This window comes from Cebus imitator, unplaced genomic scaffold (assembly GCF_001604975.1).
Source record: "Cebus imitator isolate Cc_AM_T3 unplaced genomic scaffold, Cebus_imitator-1.0 Scaffold38, whole genome shotgun sequence".
Classification (NCBI taxonomy): Eukaryota; Metazoa; Chordata; class Mammalia; order Primates; family Cebidae; genus Cebus; species Cebus imitator.
In genome coordinates, this window is record NW_016107353.1 from 4,106,680 (window position 1) to 4,124,887 (window position 18,208).

At 43.8% G+C, this 18,208-nt stretch overlaps 1 protein-coding gene across 6 annotated transcripts in view; it reads left to right on the forward strand.

The window, feature by feature from the left end:
• Positions 1 to 18,208, forward strand: part of SRGAP2 (SLIT-ROBO Rho GTPase activating protein 2) — a 269,932-nt gene that overhangs the window by 193,815 nt on the left and 57,909 nt on the right. For 3 of the 6 annotated variants that reach the window (XM_017525240.2, XM_017525244.2, XM_017525242.2), the window contains exons 6-9: positions 5,060 to 5,275; positions 5,918 to 6,046; positions 14,207 to 14,431; positions 18,026 to 18,127. In XM_017525240.2, the coding sequence (XP_017380729.1) occupies positions 5,060 to 5,275; positions 5,918 to 6,046; positions 14,207 to 14,431; positions 18,026 to 18,127 (672 nt within the window). The remainder of the gene's footprint in view (positions 1 to 5,059; positions 5,276 to 5,917; positions 6,047 to 14,206; positions 14,432 to 18,025; positions 18,128 to 18,208) is intronic. The other 3 variants (XM_017525241.2, XM_017525245.2, XM_037737374.1) reach the window with 1 other exon arrangement.

Sequence of the window (18,208 nt, forward strand, 5' to 3'; positions counted from 1 at the left end):
TTTTTTTAAGTAGAGACAGGGTTTCACCATGTTGGCCAGGCTGGTCTCGAACTCCTGACCTCAGATGATCCACCCACCTTGGCCTCCCAAAGTGCTGGGATTATAGATGTAAGCCACCGTGCCTGACCCGCAAGAGTTTCTTATAAGTAGCTTTCCCATTATTTGCTTGTCAGGAAGGCAGGGAAGGGCCTCTCATTTCAACGACATGGTAGGCAATAAAAGTTCTTTGGGGACACTGGAAAAGGGAAACCAAGGATATAAGAAACCCACCCAGTCTTTTCAGTGTCCTTGTTACTTCACATCTGCCCCGAATGCCCATGAATACTTCTTTTTAGGCGACTAGTTATCCAAGGGTTGGTAATTTTAGTACTTTTGAACCTTGATGATCCAAGGAGCACGGCCCAGGTGTTCCCAAATAAAGATGCCTTTGGGCAGGAGGCCCAGAATGCCACTCTAAGTGGCCAGCTGCCCCTCTGCACCTTCCTCTTTTCTGCCTGAAGGACCTTTGATTTCCCTGACTTGGCATTCTGTGCCAGGGACGGCTTCCCACAGCTGCTATTGAGAGTGCAATCCTAGCAAGCATTCTTCTCCACGTGTTTCTCCCCCAGTAATGAGCTGGCTAGTATGTAAGCCATGGCATAAATGGTTTTCATTTTCTGACTCATGCACCAGTAATGCCTTTGAAGTCAGGACACACTGCTTCCCAAAGAACTCTGACATTCTCTGCCTCAATTGCACTCAGAGGTCGTGTCTGGAAAAACCCAGCAAATCCCCACAGGAAGGAGCGTACATGGAGGCACTGAAGCCAATGTGGATTGGCTGAGTGTGAAGAGTCAAGGAAGCTCTAGAATTGAGAAAGAAGAAGCATTGGGACACTCTCGAGCTGATGTTATCTGCCTTAAGCTTCTGTACTCCCCCTGAATCTATATCCCGTTGGCTTGGGGCTGCAGCTGTTTGCTGGCAGAGTTACTTCAGACTGGTATTTAGCACCTGTTCCCTTGAAACAATGGCACTTAATAGTCCCTCAACTCTACTTGCTTATTTGACCCTGGCACTGGGCCCTAGGGAGACAAGAACAAATAAGAGATGTTTCTAAACTCAAGGCATTTAGTTTTAATAGGGAGAGACAGAAAAGTAAAGCATCAAGTGAAAAATGAAGTGACAAGAACTCATTTACATGTCTGCACAGAGGACAGGGATGAAGTCAGGGTCTTTGAAGAGATACTTGAATTGAATCTTAATTGCCAAGAAATATTTTCTTGTTCTCTACATGTTCCCTTTTTGGTTCCATCCAACTCTTGTTTAATGAGGCAGTATCATTTTGTTTCTCATTTATCTGTCCAGGGCTATTATTTATATATTGTTTTCAAACTTCTTGCTATATACTATTTCTTCTAAATTGCTAGTTTTAGTCTTGGTCTTTCATATTAGACCTTTCCTTTAAATGCCTAGTAATCCTTTGCTGCCTGTTCACACTTTAAAGTGAGGCACTAAAAGATTCTGTATCAGCTGTGGCCTTCACAATAGGGTGTTCTAAGTGGGCTGTGTCCTTGTGGAAGCTCCAACATCAGTATTTCTAGGTCTGTTATCTTGGATGGTCATATTGCCAAGAGAACACACTTTCGATCTCCCACTCATGTCTGGGGGCTGAGTTGTGAAGAGGCCTGGACCATCTCAACATTTAACATAGACTTTTCAGCTAATCTTCCTGTTGAAGTTCAGTATACCCCTATCCTCAGCGAAACCTTGTATCCCCTAGTCCATGGACCCTCTCTAATAAAATAAACCTCTCATCTAATCTTTCACTACAGTGGGAGAGGGGATGTGGGGTCTCACTGTTCTCAGACTTTTAATAGCTTCTTCGGTGTTTAGCTTTACCTTCATCCCACTGCCACTTCTTTCTTTTCGGGCTTCTGTGATTTAAATCTGATTGCTTCTTGGCTCACTCTAGTTTTGGTTTAGGACTCAAGTAGATCGGTTACTACCCGCCTATCTGCTTTTCAGCTTCTGCTTTCATTCGTTTTGTTTTGCTCAGTTTATACCTAAAAGATAATTTTAAAAACTTTTTTTTTCTATTATTTTAGTGTGGCCATCAGAGGGAGCAGAGCTAAATACATGAATTCAGTATTTAGTTTTTCAAAGTAAAGTAGAATGTTCTCCGTAGAATTGAGAGTTTAGATTTTTTGATTTTTCCCCATAGTTTGTATTTGCCTCACTATCTATATATAGATAGATGTATGTATATGTATATCTATATGTATACTTATCTATTCATATACATATATGTACAGCTTTGTCTAAGACATAGATATGTAGAAACACATACATTTATATATGTATATAGATATATATAAGTCTTTCTCTAAGTCCTATCTTGACTATAAATATATATTTATAAATATAAATATTTTATATATGTATATCTATATATACATACATATTTCTCTAAGTCCTATCTTGAATTTCCTATTTTCCCGATTGTTTTGGCATCACTTATTTAAGCTTCAGCTTCTGGGTACCTCAGTTTTCTCTTGAGCTGGAAGGCACTAATAATGCTTCTTCCATATTTACCCAGAAGAGAGATTGTGCCACTCAGTCATTTGGGCAACCACTTTGTAAAACCACTATTGTGTATGTGACATATTTCTCCACTGTCAGAAGAGAACACAAAAGAAGTGGAGCTTACCCTGAAGAATGTATAGCTTCTTAGACAAAGTAGTGTTTTACTATCTTTTAACATGACAGTTCTTTAAGTTTTTTAGGGAAAAGGAACAATGTACGTTGTGATTTTTGTTACTTCATTTGTTGACTTGGTGGCACTATTTTTTGACCTTTTTTAATTTCATGTTTATTCATAGTGTTTCCTCTTTATCATGCACCTTCATTAAATAGGAAATCACTTTAAAAAAAGAAAAAGGATTCACTTTTGTAACTGTTCACTAAGCTTTTGAATCCCATGGTCAGATTCAGGTAAAAGAAGAGAAAAAAAGGAGCCTCCTATACACTTCACCCGGGATAACAGATGCCTCTTTTCCACTTCTTAGTCAACCTGGAAAGCTGGGGATCTGTTTGAATTACTTAGAAAGGCTTTTAAATGCCATTGGTTGTTAAATATTGTTTCTTCTGTATAGAAAGTATGAAGGGTATTACCCTGGTAAAATTTATGGGAAGTATTGTTAGGTTCAGAAAAAGGTGAAGCTAATTTAAAACATTCTGCATCCAAAATGAGACATAATTTAGACTCTGATGTACTTTGATTTTGTCAGTGTTCCAATATTCTTTATTCCTTCGTCTGCCTCCAGCTGATCATAGGGGCTAGATTAGTATACCCACGAAGTCTTTCTAAGTTGGGTTTTCTCAACTTCAGCATCATTGATTGACATTTGGGCCAGATAATTATTTGTTGTGGGGGGCTGTCTTGTGCATAGGATGTTCAGCAGCATCCCTGACCTCTACGCGGTAGATGCCAGTAGCAATCCCCAAGTTGTGACAATCAAAAATGTTTCCAGACACTGCCAAATTTCCCCTGGGGGCCAACATAGTCCCCAGCTGAGACACTGCTCTAAACTCAAGTTCATAAATGGAACCCGTTTCTCTTTTCAGGAATATCTTGATCATATTTTTTTAACCTTTAACCTTTCCTCCCAACCAATTCAGCTCCATTCCTATCCAAAGGAGAGTTGGTGTTGCTTGGTGGCTAAGAATGTAGTCTTTGGAGTCTGACAGACCTGGGTTTGAATCCTGATTCCGCCGTTTCCTCATTGTATGATCTTGGGTATAATAATTACTCTCTTTGAGCCTTATTTCCTTATCTTTAGACATAGAAATAATAGCATTGTCTTTCACAGAGTTGTTGTAAGGATTAAATGAGGTAATGTACATAAAGCCCCTGGCACACAGCATTTATTAAGTGGTAGAGATTAATAATAATATCGTACTTTGCACTCCTCAGTTGCTCAGCACCCCCCCAAACACACACACGTGTACACACACGCACACATCCACCCAACTTCTACTCTGTAATTCTCTCTCTCAAAGAAATCTCATGGCATCACACTTTCAGCGCTCTTCAACTCCCTATGTGGAAACAGAAAGCTCCCACGGAGTAGAGCATGCACTAGCTGGCTAGAAGTAGTGTGTGTAGGACTGGAAACAAGCTTGAGCTCTGGACTTCCTGGCTTCCCTGTTACGAGAAAGGATTGGACTCCTAGACAGTTGCTTTGATGGAAAATTTGAAAATTACATCCTTCACCTTTTATACTACTTCCCTCCTGTGGCAATTCTGGTTATACTTGATTTGGATTTTATTCCTTCATAGACTCTTACCTGAATTGTTATGAAGGCTTACAGTCTTCATAGGGTTGTTGTCTAGATTGTGGAATTGCCATAAGGATGGAATGAGAAAATATGTGTGTGTAGTACTTGGCATAAAGCCAGGAATATACTAAGTGCTCAGTAAATGATAACTGGCATTGTGATTGCTGCTGCCACTCTAGTTGCTGTGAGAGGGTGTTTGATCTGGATAAAGCAGAACCGACAGATCCCCAGAATACCAGGCCAGTAGAAAGAGCTTTTAGAACCTTTTCCTCTTCCCTGTTTTACATCTGAAAGGTACAGAAAGCATAGGCTACTCCATAGGCTGCACTGTTTCCTTCAGGGTTCCTGACCAGCCTGGGAACTTTGCCCTTGGGGTCTGAGAGTGGTGGTGTTGTTTCCTATCTACTTAGTATTACGAGGTGACTAAGTGATAGAAATCACCTGGCCTATATTAAAGAGCCATTATTACAAATGATAATGCATAGAAGTAAAGACATGATGGATAAACATAAAGTTATTTCAATAAGAGGAAATGTTGGTTCAGTTCACATATTGCTTTCCTATGCTTTGGAGAGGTCTTTCATATGTATTTGCCGAACCAAACACTTCTGGATTTTTCCCTTAGGGTTGTGAGGATATTGCTTCATGGGGGAGAGGTCCAGCTGAGTCTGTTAGTTTGTGAAGCAGAGAATTGACCCCATTGGCTTGACCTCTGGGGGTGGGGGTGGGCGATGTCTTGCAGGTCATGAAGACATATCACATGTACAATGCCGACAGCATCAGTGCTCAGAGCAAACTAAAGGAGGCGGAGAAGCAGGAGGAGAAGCAAATTGGTAAATCGGTAAAGCAGGAGGACCGGCAGACCCCACGCTCCCCTGACTCCACGGCCAACGTTCGCATTGAGGAGAAACATGTCCGGAGGAGCTCAGTGAAGAAGATTGAAAAGATGAAGGAGAAGGTGCGTATGCTCCCACAGCTGTAGATGCTGGGAAGTTACATTCTGTAAGGCATGACTGACAGAATTTCCCAGTAGGCACCAGAAAGAGCAGACTAGGAAGCTCTGGGTTCTTTTAGTGCTTAATGACTAAAAATGAGTCCTTGCTCTGTGCCTTGGTAGGAATACTAGATATTGGAAGAACTGGGCACATGAGCTCCATGCTTTTAACCCCTAGCAGAAACCCAAGAAACAGTAGTCACCTTTCCCAGTACATTTTCCAAATAGAGCCCAATATCCTATTGCTTTGGAGGGGTTGGGGGTGACTGTAGATCCAGGGTTTGGTTTCAGATGTCAGGTGTTTGGGGGCAAGAGTAGTGGTACCTCCTTCAGAGTGGCATTGCAAGAATGAAGAATGATATTTGAAGACAGAATCAAAGTGGGGCACGCATCTTAAGTAGGGAGCCTCATTAACCTTTCCTGAATTGATCTACATTATGCCCTTGAATCTCATTAAACAGAATTAGAACCCAATTTAAGGCAGATGCGCATAGGGAGTAGCAGCACAATTGTAGTTCTTGAATACACTGTACTTTCATCCTTTAGAGAACAGTCTCCCCTTTAAAAAAAAAAAAAAGTAAAAGTGAACCTCTGTTCCTTTTTTAGCGCCAAGCCAAGTACACAGAGAATAAGCTGAAGGCCATTAAAGCCCGGAATGAGTACTTACTGGCTTTGGAGGCAACCAATGCATCTGTCTTCAAGTACTACATCCACGACCTATCTGACCTTATTGATGTAAGTGCTTAAAGCCAAGGGCCTGAGGGCACCTCTTTTCTGGTTTCAGAATCCTGGTCAGACATTCTCCGATACTGTTGTTCAGGAATCTGGGACATTTTGAGAACAATTGTAAAGATAGCAGCCATGATCCATCAGCTGGCTTGCCATGTACCAAGCACCAGGTGCAACACTTCACACTATTCAATCCTCACTGCAATTCGGGAGGAAGGCATTGTTATCAGTATTTTTACAGATGAATAGTCAGAGAGTTTAGATTTCTTACTCTGAATCGGTTAACAAATGACAGAGGCAAAATTTGTACCTTTGCACCTAGGTCTGATTACTCAATCCAGGTTTATAATCACTATGCTCGTCTGTCTGCCAGGAAATACTTTTTTTTTTTTTTTTTACCTTTTTTTTTGAGATAGAGTCTTGCTCTGCCCCCAGACTGGAGTGCAGTGGTGCCTTCTCAGCTCACGGCAACCTCCGCCTCCCAGGTTCAAGTGATTCTCCTGCCTCAGCCTCCCCAGTAACTAGGACTAACCACATGCACCACCATGCCCAGCAAATTTTTATATTTTTAGTAGAGACAGGGTTTCACCATGTTGGCAAGGCTGGTCTTGAACTCTTGACCTCAGGTGATCTGACCTCAGGTGATCCACCTGTCTCCGCTTCCTAAAGTGCTGGGATTACTGGTATGAGCCATTATGCCTGGCCTAGGAAATACTTTATTACATCAGCTTACTTCTCTTGCACAGAAGTGAGTGGCAAGAACTTAACTAAAGAGTTACAATGCCATACCTTACATTTGTATAGCACTTAAGGTCTCTCAGTGTTATCTCATTTGATCATCACATCACCATTATGGGTAAGCATTGCTCTCTCTATTTCCTGAATAAGGAAGCTAGGGGTCCAGAGGACTATGATACTCACCTGTCCAAGGTTATGCTGAAAATTAGGGTCCAGTCAGGAAGGTGTCCAACTGCCCCAACATCTGGCCAATTTTTTAAAATATGCAATGCAAAGGTGATGGAGGAAAGCAGGTTAATAGGCACATGTGTTTTGCAAGAGGCAAGCACAGGGATAACTGTGCTTTTTGTCTTTGGCCTGTGAGTTATTCTTGGCCTTGTTTTTCCTGCTCCTTCCCCTTACAGTTGGGTCTTGTAAGCCCGCTCACCTACAGACTCCAATCTGGCCCAGGTCCTCAGCCACACCTAAGTGAAGCTATGTAATTACACCCTCTCTCATCTCTCCCTCCAGCCATCAAAGTGAGGCATCTGGGGCCTGCTGACTTAGCATCCCAGTCTCTGGGGCTTCAAGTGTATCTCCTCTTTGCGGGCTGCCATTTGTTTCAGAGTCTTGGTGGCAGCAATTGGGCCTTGCAAAACTCTGGCCAGACCACTCATGCTTTCCCACCTTGGTTTCTCCACAAGCAAACTTACTACACCTCACAACATCATATAGGGTTCGGGTCCAAGTCTTGCTGTTACATCACTGCCTGGGTTATCTAAGCTTGTCACTGAATTGTTCTGGAAGCCAGCTTTGTTTCCCATCCCTCCCAAACTTTTCTAGCTAATTGAACAATGTGCTAATTTCCTAGTATTGAAATCTGGCCTCACATAAGAGTAGCTTGGGGAACTTTTAAGAAATACAGATTCCAGTCTCCCTTCAGCCGAGGATTTTTGATTCAGTAGATTGCAGCCACTTAATGCCCTAGCTGTCATTGTCTCACTGGGTTAGTGGAGCCTTGGTCCCTGTTCTGGTACCTCTTTGTTCTCTCTGCTTGTTGATGACAATCTGAACACTGTCCTTCAATGGAGGTCAAAGCCCTGAACAAGATCCTTTTTCCTCCTCAGGGAAGCAGCTCCTCATTGTTGGGAGAGAGGCCTGTTCTCAGCATGAGGAAGAGAATCCATTCTTTCTTATGCACAATTTCAGCTATTTATCTCGCATTTAGTAAAAGTTCAGACTGTGTCATCTGCCACACCTCTACTATTGGTTTGCCCTCTTCTCTTCCCCACCCCCCCCTCACACTCAAGCAACTTCTCTACCTTTTTACTAAAATGCTGATCTCAGGGAAAGGGAGGGGCTACTGCTGTATCAGCCACAACCTTTGCAAAGCATAAATTCTTCCTCAGGTATAAGCAAGTATTTTAAAATCAGCCCAAGAAGTGGCTGGGCACAGTGGCTCAAACCTGTAATCCCAGCACTTTGGGAGGCCAAGGGGGGCAGATCACGAGGTCAAGAGATCGAGACCATCCAGGCCAACATGGTGAAACCCCATCTCTACTGAAAATACAAAAATTAGCTGGGAGTGGTGGCACGCAGCTATGGTCCCTGCTACTCAGGAGGCTGAGGCAGGAGAATCACTTGAACCTGGGAGGCAGAGATTGTAGTAAGCCAAGATCACACCACTGCACTACAGCCTGGTGGCAGAGCGAGATTCCATCTCAAAAAAAAAAAAAAAAAAATCAGTCCAAGAAGCAAGGTATTTTGTACTGTACTTCTATCATTAAAAAGAAAAAAAAAAAGTCTGTTCAGAGCCTAATTTCACAGGATGTGGTATGAAATGCCATTGAAAAAGAAGCTGCCCTAGTACTTGGCAGGGTGTAGGTCTGGATCACTGTGATCGAAAGACTACATAGGTAGTAATAAAGTTTCTCATGTTTCTTTGCTGCTATGTTTTAGTTGTGTCTTGTTTTATTTTGTTGGCTGGTTGGGTTTTTGTTGCTGTTTTTCCTGAGATGAAGATACATTCGTTACTTTAAAAAAAAAAAAAAGTTGTATTATTCTGCTCTGTAAATGTTCAGAAAGTATTTATTTAGAGAGAGGCCAGGTACTCAGTATCAGGGGTACAAACGGAATATAGTAGTTCTTGCCCTAGAGGTATTCATAGACTCTAAGACAGCATTTTTCAAACCATCAGTCAGATCCATTAGGGAAGTCAGGAAGTCACTTTTATTGGTGTAACCTGTGTTTTTCAATGAATAGACAAGACTAGAATAAGAAAGAAAATATTAGAGTACGTCACATAGGTAAGATTATGTGAAACTTTTATGTTAGATGTGTATGTACACACTTGCACATCTGTGGGAGGTGTGTGACAAATAGAAGGTGTGTTTCTTATTGTGAGTTGGGAGCCAAAAAAATGCTTCTGAGCCACTGTACTATGAACAGAGGAAGATCCCAGTCTCCTCTGTTAAGTTCTGTGAGAGCAGGAACCAGGAGTTTTCTTTACCTTAGTAGCCTCCATGCTTAATATTTAGCTGAGCACATAGTGTGTTTACTGAAGGAAGAAAGGAATAGAAAGAGAAGGAAGATGATCATCTAAGCTAAGATTGGTTTTTCTTTTTGTACCTTTCCATATTGTTTTGATGTATAATTTACATACAGTAAACTTAAGTATTACAGTTTCAAGAGTTTTGACAAATTTGTCAAATATTTGATATAGAATAAATATTTTTATAAGCGATATCTTTCCACTGGACAGGTGCAGTGGCTCACACCTGTAATCCCAGCACTTTGGGAGGCCAAGGCAGGTGGATCACGAGGTCAGGCGTTCGAGACCATCCTGGCCAAGATGGCGAAACCCTGTCTCTACTAAAAATACAAAAATTAGCTAGGCACTTTGGCGGGTGCCTGTAATCCCAGCTACTTGGGAGACTGAGGTAGGAGAATCGCTTGAACCTGGGAGGCGGAAGTTGCAGTGAGCTGAGATGGTACCACTGTACTCCAGCCTGGGCAACAGAGCAAGACTCCATCTCAAAAACAAACAACAACAAAAAAGAGATATCTTTCCATTGCCTCAGAAGGTTTCTCTTGTCTCTTCCCAGTCAGTCCCCCACCCTGAGGCAACCAGTTATGATTTCTTTCAACATAAATTAGTTTTGCCCATTGTAGAACTTCACAAAGATGGGATTATCCATTTTTGTATCTGGCATCTTTTGCCCAGCGTAATGTTTTTGAACTTTGTCCATGTTGTTTGCATCTATCAGTAGTTTCTTACTTTTTCTTGCTGATCTATGCAATAAAAAGGGCCAAAAGGATGCAGTTAGAGCAGGACTAAGTGAGGAGCCTGGGATATTGGCATCCTGATCTTAACAGTATCCAGAACTTGCTTTTACACATGGGATGAATCCTGTTTCAGTCCATTACCATCTGTGTCATATACGCCCTTCTGCCTCCTTCCTAGTGGTTTTGAAGCCAAATGTGTGCATAAGGCATTGAGGATAAGTGAAAAGAAGTTATTTTTGTTGATGCCATTACATTGACCAAGGACTAGCCTCTGACTTCTTTTTATAGTATAGTGTAAGATTTAAACTTCAGACTGTAGGAATCCACATGAGGCATCTGCCACATTGGGGAAACCTTGACTTCAGGCCAAAAAGACGCTCTGAGCTCATTTGATAGCATCTAAGAACTGTAGGCTCAGTGGAATGTAATTTTCCTCCCCCGTACTCTTGTGGCTCTGTCAACCCAGGAGCAGATGGATGAATGAATAACAGGGCATTGTCCTCATGCATAGTTGGAGTGTTGTGAGTGCCGTGTACATGTGTAGAAGTTCTGTGACACCATGTGCACCCAAGTCTGACATGAGGGAACTTGGCTGTTACAGTAAGAAATATCATTAAGGACAGTTATTTTTCTCTTCTGTATGAACTTGAAGTGGCTGTCGTGAAACACCCATTTTTCTTTTCCAGGCCTTATGGAGTCTCTGGGTGAGGATATCAGCTGGGAAAGGGTTAATGAGCTATCAACTCAAGTCATCATACATCTGAATGGGTGGTCATTAAATTCTTATAAAAATTTGATTTCCCCTGAGAGATTTTTCATCAAACATTTATATAACTCAGAAATGGCCAGGGGAGCCCAGCGTGGCCACAGAAATCAGAAGCCATGGAAAGCATGCTTTGTCCCCATTGTGGGCAAAATAATGTGCTTCCTCTACTTACTGGGATTCTCCTCGGAACAGGGTGAAATATTCAAATCTCATTTACCTAACCTTGCCAGATATTGCTTCTTTGCTAAAGACTGGGTTTCTGGCTGTTGCCCTTGCAGGTATGTAGATAGTCAAGACTCTGGAGAACCTCTTCTGAATTTGCCTGGTAGGCTAGAGGTGTGGAGGAGCCAGGGGCACATTGTGACTCAGACCCTCATTCACTGGCACAGAGAAGCTACAGAACAGTTATATAAACAGAGACAGTACACCAGCCTGGGAAAACTCCCAGCCTTCCTTTGGCCATAGAGTGAGCAAAACAAAAGGCTTCACTGGCCCCATCTACCCACTTGACTTAGGTCAGTATTCAGCCTAAGTGTTTTATTTCCTGAGAGGCTGGAATTTGTACTTGTGCTGTCAGTCACTGAAATTAAGTGCCTACTATGAGCAAGGCCTATTGCTGAGGCATGTAAACAAGGGTTAGAAGCTAGCCTGGTTTGGGTGATATGACGTGGCAAGTCATAGAATGAAGAAGTATTCCTTGTCATATGAGAGCTACAGATTAGTGTGGTTCTAAGTAGAGGCCATGGTCATTGGAGTCCAGGATTACAGAGCTGGCTGGCTTCCCAGAGGCTGAGAATTTTAATTTGGATCTTGAAGATCTGGTCCAATTCCAATAGGTGAGAGGCGTGGGAAACATTTAAGGAAGAGGACATTCTGGGAGCTGAAGAGGAGAGATCAGTGGATTTGGAGCTATATTAGTATTTTTTTAAGTGTCTAGATGGTACCAAATATATGTAAATATATTGCCTATTAGCCTACACAACCTATGAGGCTGGTGTTATCCTCATTTGAGGCCCAAAGGTATTAAGTAACTAGCTTATGGCCATATAGCTGATTTGAAGCCTAGAACTCTACCCTAAACAGAGAGTATGTCATTGGATTAGAGCAGATGAATCTGAGGAAGAAAATAAAGGGAGCTGATGTTGGATGGTAGATTGAAAACAGATTACAATTTGTTCTGGCCATTGAAGCTCTCTCAAATTATTTAACTTCACTCAGCCTCAGCTTTCAAACCTGGAAAATTAAGGTAATATCAACTTCATTGAGGTTATTATAAGGATTAAAATGTAGAATATATATAAAGCCCGTAGCACATGGACTGATGTACAGTAAGCACACTTAGTGAAATAGAAGGATTTTTTAAATTTTAAAACTGGAGAAGGTGGATTTTACCTTGGGGGAAAAAAATGAAAGGTATTTTAGGTTCTTCAACAGGAAAGTGCCATAATTAAAGTCGCATGTTGGGACAGTGAAGCAGATAGCACTGGTGTAAGACAGTAAGGGTATGAATAGGGGTAGAGGTACTGAGAATAGAGAGGAAAGGGGAATTACTAAAAATAGGTAAAGGCTTTTTGAAGGGCACCTTTCCTCTCCTAAATTCTACCTTCTGCTCTCACCCTCTTCACCCACACACATGCTCAGTGGGCAGTATTACTTCTGTTCATTAGACTTACAGGCATAGAGCTCATCAAGAGGGTCTACATAGAGCTAGTCAGGAAGGTTTACAGGTTCAAGGGCAGCCTGGTGAGACCAGCAGCATCTCCCAGAGGGCCCATGCACGTGCAGCCTCCTAATCAGCCACTTTTGTCTAGCTTCGATTTGCTCTTCCCTCCCAACTGAATTTAATGTCTTTCCATCCTCTGCCTCTAGTTAAGCTGTAACTGCTGTTATTCTGCTGCAGCCAGGCAGCTGCCAGGGCCCGTTGGCACTAAACCCAGAGCCTAGCCCAACTGATGCTCTCACTGAGCTTCTTGTCAGATGCCAGGAAAGAGGAGGCATGTCATATGCCTTTTCTTCCCCAATAGTGGCTGCTTCCAGTGTGATGATGATGAGAGGAAAAGGCTGTGGGGAGGGTTAATTTGATGCCTGCTTGTGCAATGAAATGGCAGTCAGGCAGATGGCCTTACTCTGTGCATGGATTCTTCTCTGATGTTTCTTCTCAGGACCTGGACCTCAAAGCTGCTTAAGCAATAGAGAGGATGGTGATGGATGGCCAAGGAATTGGGATCTCTAGGTCCTTTGGGAGGGATGGGGAATATTATCATGGAGTTACAGAATGCCATTGCTGAGGAAGGCCTTAAGGATTACATTTAGTCCAGGGATTTTCAGGCTTTTCTCTTAACAAAAGAATTCTTTCTTCAAACCAGACCTTATATAGAATCCCTAAATATTAAATAGAAAAAAAGAGCAGAGCTGGCTTGGTTGAAGGAGGAGTAGAAGGCTCCAAGTCCTAGCAGTTGGGTTCTCCTTTTACCCACTTCTCCAGGGTAACTTCAGTGCCAGCGCTGGTCTACTGCTTGAAAGCCACTGGCCTGGCCAAATCTGTTTGTTTTACTACGGAAGAAACAGGTTCAGAGAAGGGGAGTGGCTTTTCCAAGGTTGCTTGATTCTGCCACCAGTGCTTTTTTTTTAATACAATTGCCTCTTTCATACCATTTTTCTTTTTGCATTTTGTTGTAAAAATCAAGAATCCTTTACATGGCATGAATTTCCTCAGTAACATTTATGCATAGAGCTTTTTAGTTTTATAAATACTATTTCTGTAGCGCAGGGGCATCTGTTGTCAGATGCCAGGAAGGAGGAGGCATGTCAGAAATCCTTGTCCGCAGTTAAGGCCTATCCTAAGATGTTGGGAGTTGGCGGGGATGATGACCCACAGAGTCAGCTCCCCATTCTGTCCTTCTCCCACCTAGAGCTGAGCTTGCATACATGAGCTGCTGTTACAATACTCCTGCTTTCAGAACCCTGAAATGGCCTGGCTTGGTTGCTGTATAGTGATTTAACCACAGTAACCCTCAGTGAGTGGCAGGTTGTATTTTTATTGTTGAATTTTGTTATAATGGTAACCCCAGATAAACCTAAAAATGGAAGAGGCTTCTGTTTAACTCTCAATTCTTCTTATGTTTATGAAATAGCACTTAATTAAATAATGTCATTTTATCCTTATGAATCTTTTTCCTTCTAACCACCTCACGGCCCTCAGGGGTGTGTTTAACCATTGAATTGGGAGTCAAGAACGGAGAACTCTCACCTAGGCCATGGAAGTCAGGATGTCAACTCTCTTTCACTGCACAGCCAGGCCTATTGATGTGGTCAGATCTGCCCTCTGGACCACCCTCCGTTTCCACCAAGCCTTGGGGCTGCCCATGGTGTGCTCATGTACCTTCTCCTTCCCACAGCAGTGTTGTGACTTAGGCTACCATGCAAGTCTGAACCGGGCTCTACGCACCTTCCTCTCTGCTGAGTTAAACCTGGAACAGTCGAAGCACGAGGGTCTGGATGCCATCGAGAATGCAGTAGAAAACCTGGATGCCACCAGTGATAAGCAGCGCCTCATGGAGATGTACAACAACGTCTTCTGCCCCCCTATGAAGTTTGAGTTTCAGCCCCACATGGGGGATATGGTGAGTCCTTCTCCCTGTACCCCCATCCTCAAGGGGCTTGAGTGAACTTGTGTCTAAATTCATTACACAGAAGCCACATTATTCTGCGGTGGAAGAGGCCTGGGCCTGGCTTCTTGTCAGGTGGGTGAGGCACATTCCACTAACTGAGCAAACAGCTAGTGAGTGCCTGCTGTCAGACACTCTGGCTTGGTTGCAGATATGAGGGATTAAAGCCTTCAGGGAGCTTACAATCTGGGGAATAAAGTCACTAAGGTTTGGAGAGAGTTAGAACTATGCATAGAGAGGGGGCATCCAAAGGGGCCCAGCAAGATCAATGAAGGTTAAAAATAGCAGGTGTATTCTAAAAACTACCAACCGTTCAGGATGGTGAAAGGAAAGTGAGGGAGTGGTGAGGCTAGAAGAAATGAGAGCTGAGGTGGGCCCACATCCTAGAGGCTTTAGTGGGGAAGCGAGGGCTAGGCAGGGAATGCTGTGATCTTTTGCCATTTGGCAGAGTTCGGAAGAATCTTATTCTCCAGAGGTTAGAAGATTGTGATAAAGTGTATAGTTTTGCTTGGGGTATTGAACTAAAAAGAATAGGTATCTGCAGAAAGGACAGGAGCTAAGATGCCATCCCAAACACCTGACGCTGGTTGCCCAGACAGGGAAGCATGAACATGGGGCTTTGTTTTGGACTCTTTGCCTCCAGTGACTAGACTAAGAAGGGCCTAAATAAAGTGAGAGGCAAGAGAAGCTCCTGGGTTTTCATTGCTCTAAATCTTCTGGTTCTACTTGTGTGGTTATGTGTACAAGTCAGAGTGAACCTCATTCCTGTGGGTAAGAGCCATCATTTCACCTATTGGAGAAATCAGAAGGACGTTGTATAGGCTTATGTGATAGAAAAGATCAAGATGGACCTTTGGGTATAGTTGGTTTTAGGAGGAGGAATTTTACCAAGATACTGTTTTGCTGTCTCTGTACCACTTCCTGTGTATTAGTTCCATTCTCAGACAAGCCATTCTCCCATGGAGGCAAGGTGACTGCATTTCCAGCCTTTCCTGGTAGGACGAAATCTAGTGGAAAGAGTATCTGCCTCTCTCCTCGAAGCCCCCACAAAGTTTCATGTGTCTCATTGGTTTCGATTGCGTGAAGTGCTTATGCCTGCATCCATGCAAAGCACATGACCTGAGCTGTAGAGTAAGAGGTTCCCCCCGCTGAAGGCAGTCAGACCAAAGCTACCAAAAAGAGAGGAGTGGATGCCAGAGGACCAAAAACAGCAACATGTGCACTACTCAGGAATGATGCTTCCCTTAAGATTAGTATCCAGAGTCTAGAAATCCCTGCTCCAGAATGACAGCTGTGGCAGTAGAACCAGAGGATTTGCTGTCATCAGTCAGCCTCTATGGAGAGTGAGACTCTGTCCTAGAGACAGAAATGTGGACATGATTTCCTTCCTTTCTTTCTTGGGGAAAATCAAACCATTTACAGTTCATTTCCATTGCTGTGGCTTAGGGAATGTTGTCAGTGTCTGAACAGATGGAGAAGTGAGATGGCAGCATGTGCAATTAGAGTTGGGGGAAGGGGTGTCACCAAGCCTCAGGAAGCCCCATTCCTCACCTGCCCTGGCTTCTGGTCAAACTTGCCTTCCAAGCCCCTTCTCCAGCTGTCACTGAGATTCCGTCCCAGGGATCCGTGGAACTTGGGGACCAGCTGAGTGGAGTGATATATTTTCCGGTGTTAGTGATTGAGTTGCCTTCTGAGCCAAACAGCTTGTCTTCATAAAGAGGGAACCCAGATGCTGGGTGCTCAGGCCCCTCCTCCCCTGTCAGAGCCTTATTTCCATACTCCAGAGTGCAGCTGGAATGTATTACCTTGCACCCCGGTAGCGGACCACTGCCAAAGCATGCATCACCATCAGCTCTGCTACTTCTTAAAGGAACAGGTTTGGAGGCGGTTTTTCCCTCCATGATTCCTCTCTGCTAGGTCTGGATTACTTTAAAAATCAATAGCTCACTCCTCTGCTGGGGCCATCCCTTTGTGTGATATAGCTGATCAGTGGCTGAGCGAGGCAGGGGCCAGGACCAATCCTGGAGCTTGTAAAGATTCCACATTCTAGCCTAGCCTTCATGTGAGTGAAAAATAAAAAGAGAAGAAAGGGTGGGTCATTCTTGGCCTCTACAGCCAGTCTATCCCCATCAGTGTGGGTTGTCTGCAGATTGTGGAGGCAACAGGAGGGAGCTGCCTGGAAGTTGTTGAACTAGGGCCAAAGATTGGGTGGCATTTTGATTGGAAGTCTTGAAATTGGCAAGGGTCCCACACTAACTGGTTTTCTGGGGTACACAGCACATGAATTGATGCCAAGTGCTCTCAGATGTACTAGGAGGAAGTGCTTGGCTCCATTTTTGGTGCCCTCAGAGGCTGTGGGACTCTGGATGCCTGACCAGTGACATCAGGCAGCCAGAGAGTTTCACTATTGGCGCTAACCAGTTCTGGCCACTGAGCTTTCTCCATTGCGTCTGCTTATCCAAAAGTTAGAGTGAAGTCAGCTCTCTCCAGATCTGAGAGCTGGCTCAGGCCAGCCTCTCAGCTGAGGGAGGAGGTCAAGTCAGTTGAGAGCTTAAAAACCAATGGAAGAAAAGGTCAAGTCCCAGCCCCCTCCATTTGAAGAGAGATTTTGTCCTTTCAAGCAAGGGAATGGTCCGTGGGCATATGAATGTGCCCACTCGTTGCTGAGGAGGAAGGAGGCCATTTCTATCCAGATGTCTGTCTGCAGACAAGAGGCTAGAGAACGAACAGTGACAAGGTGACAGGAGCTGCCTCCACATGGGTCCTGCCTCCCACCTCTCTCAGCCTTCTGCTCCTCATCTGCCATCCAGGGGACTGTGAATGACGTCATCCCTTAACTACATCCCCATCAGGAGACAGTGGAACAGCCATTCTTTCACACAGGAGAAAGCTAATTGGCAATAATCCTTTAGCTAAGGGCAGACTTCTCTCTTACAGGTCTAGGGAAGGCCTGGGGTAAAATGATGGCACTTTGGAAAATGCCAGCTTTCTCCAGATTCCATGCCCTCTCGGCCCTTCTAGCATAGGCAAAGAACTTGTTCCTGGCTTCACACTTTCTCATTGAATCAGAGCTCTCATGCATGGCCTGGATTTATAAACACATGCTGGCTGCCAGCAGTGACAAGTTAGCCTGCTGACCTACTTCTCTTCTGCTTTCACTCTGGTGTAGGAAGGGGGATGAGGGAGGGGCCAGAGAGGTGGCCACTTGGACCTTTGGCAGGAAATCCTCACTGTGCCAAAGCATTGTGTTTCTGGAGCTGGGGCTGCCTGAGGCACTCTTCTCCAGCCTCCTCAGCCTTCCATGAAGCTGTAAACCCTGCACAGACCTACCCCTGCCGGGCTCCAAACAGATCCTCCTCTCCATTCCTTCATGTACTATTTGGTCCTGGAAGAGGCTCACACAAGTTGGCTTTGGATTTTGCTTCAACACAGAAACCACAAGCCTTATACCTTGAATATGGGTGGTTTCATTGCCAGTAATGAACTGGCAATGGAACTGCCAAAGGAATTGTATTCTTTTTCTGACCTGGTGTTGCTGTCTTTTGTTAGGCTTCCCAGCTCTGTGCCCAGCAGCCTGTCCAGAGTGAGCTGGTACAGAGATGCCAACAACTGCAGTCTCGCTTATCCACTCTAAAGATTGAAAACGAAGAGGTGAGTTTCCTGCTTACGAGGTTCAAAGCCACACTCTTAAGTTTCCCTGTTGAAACTTTTGCTGCTGCCCATCTGGGAGCA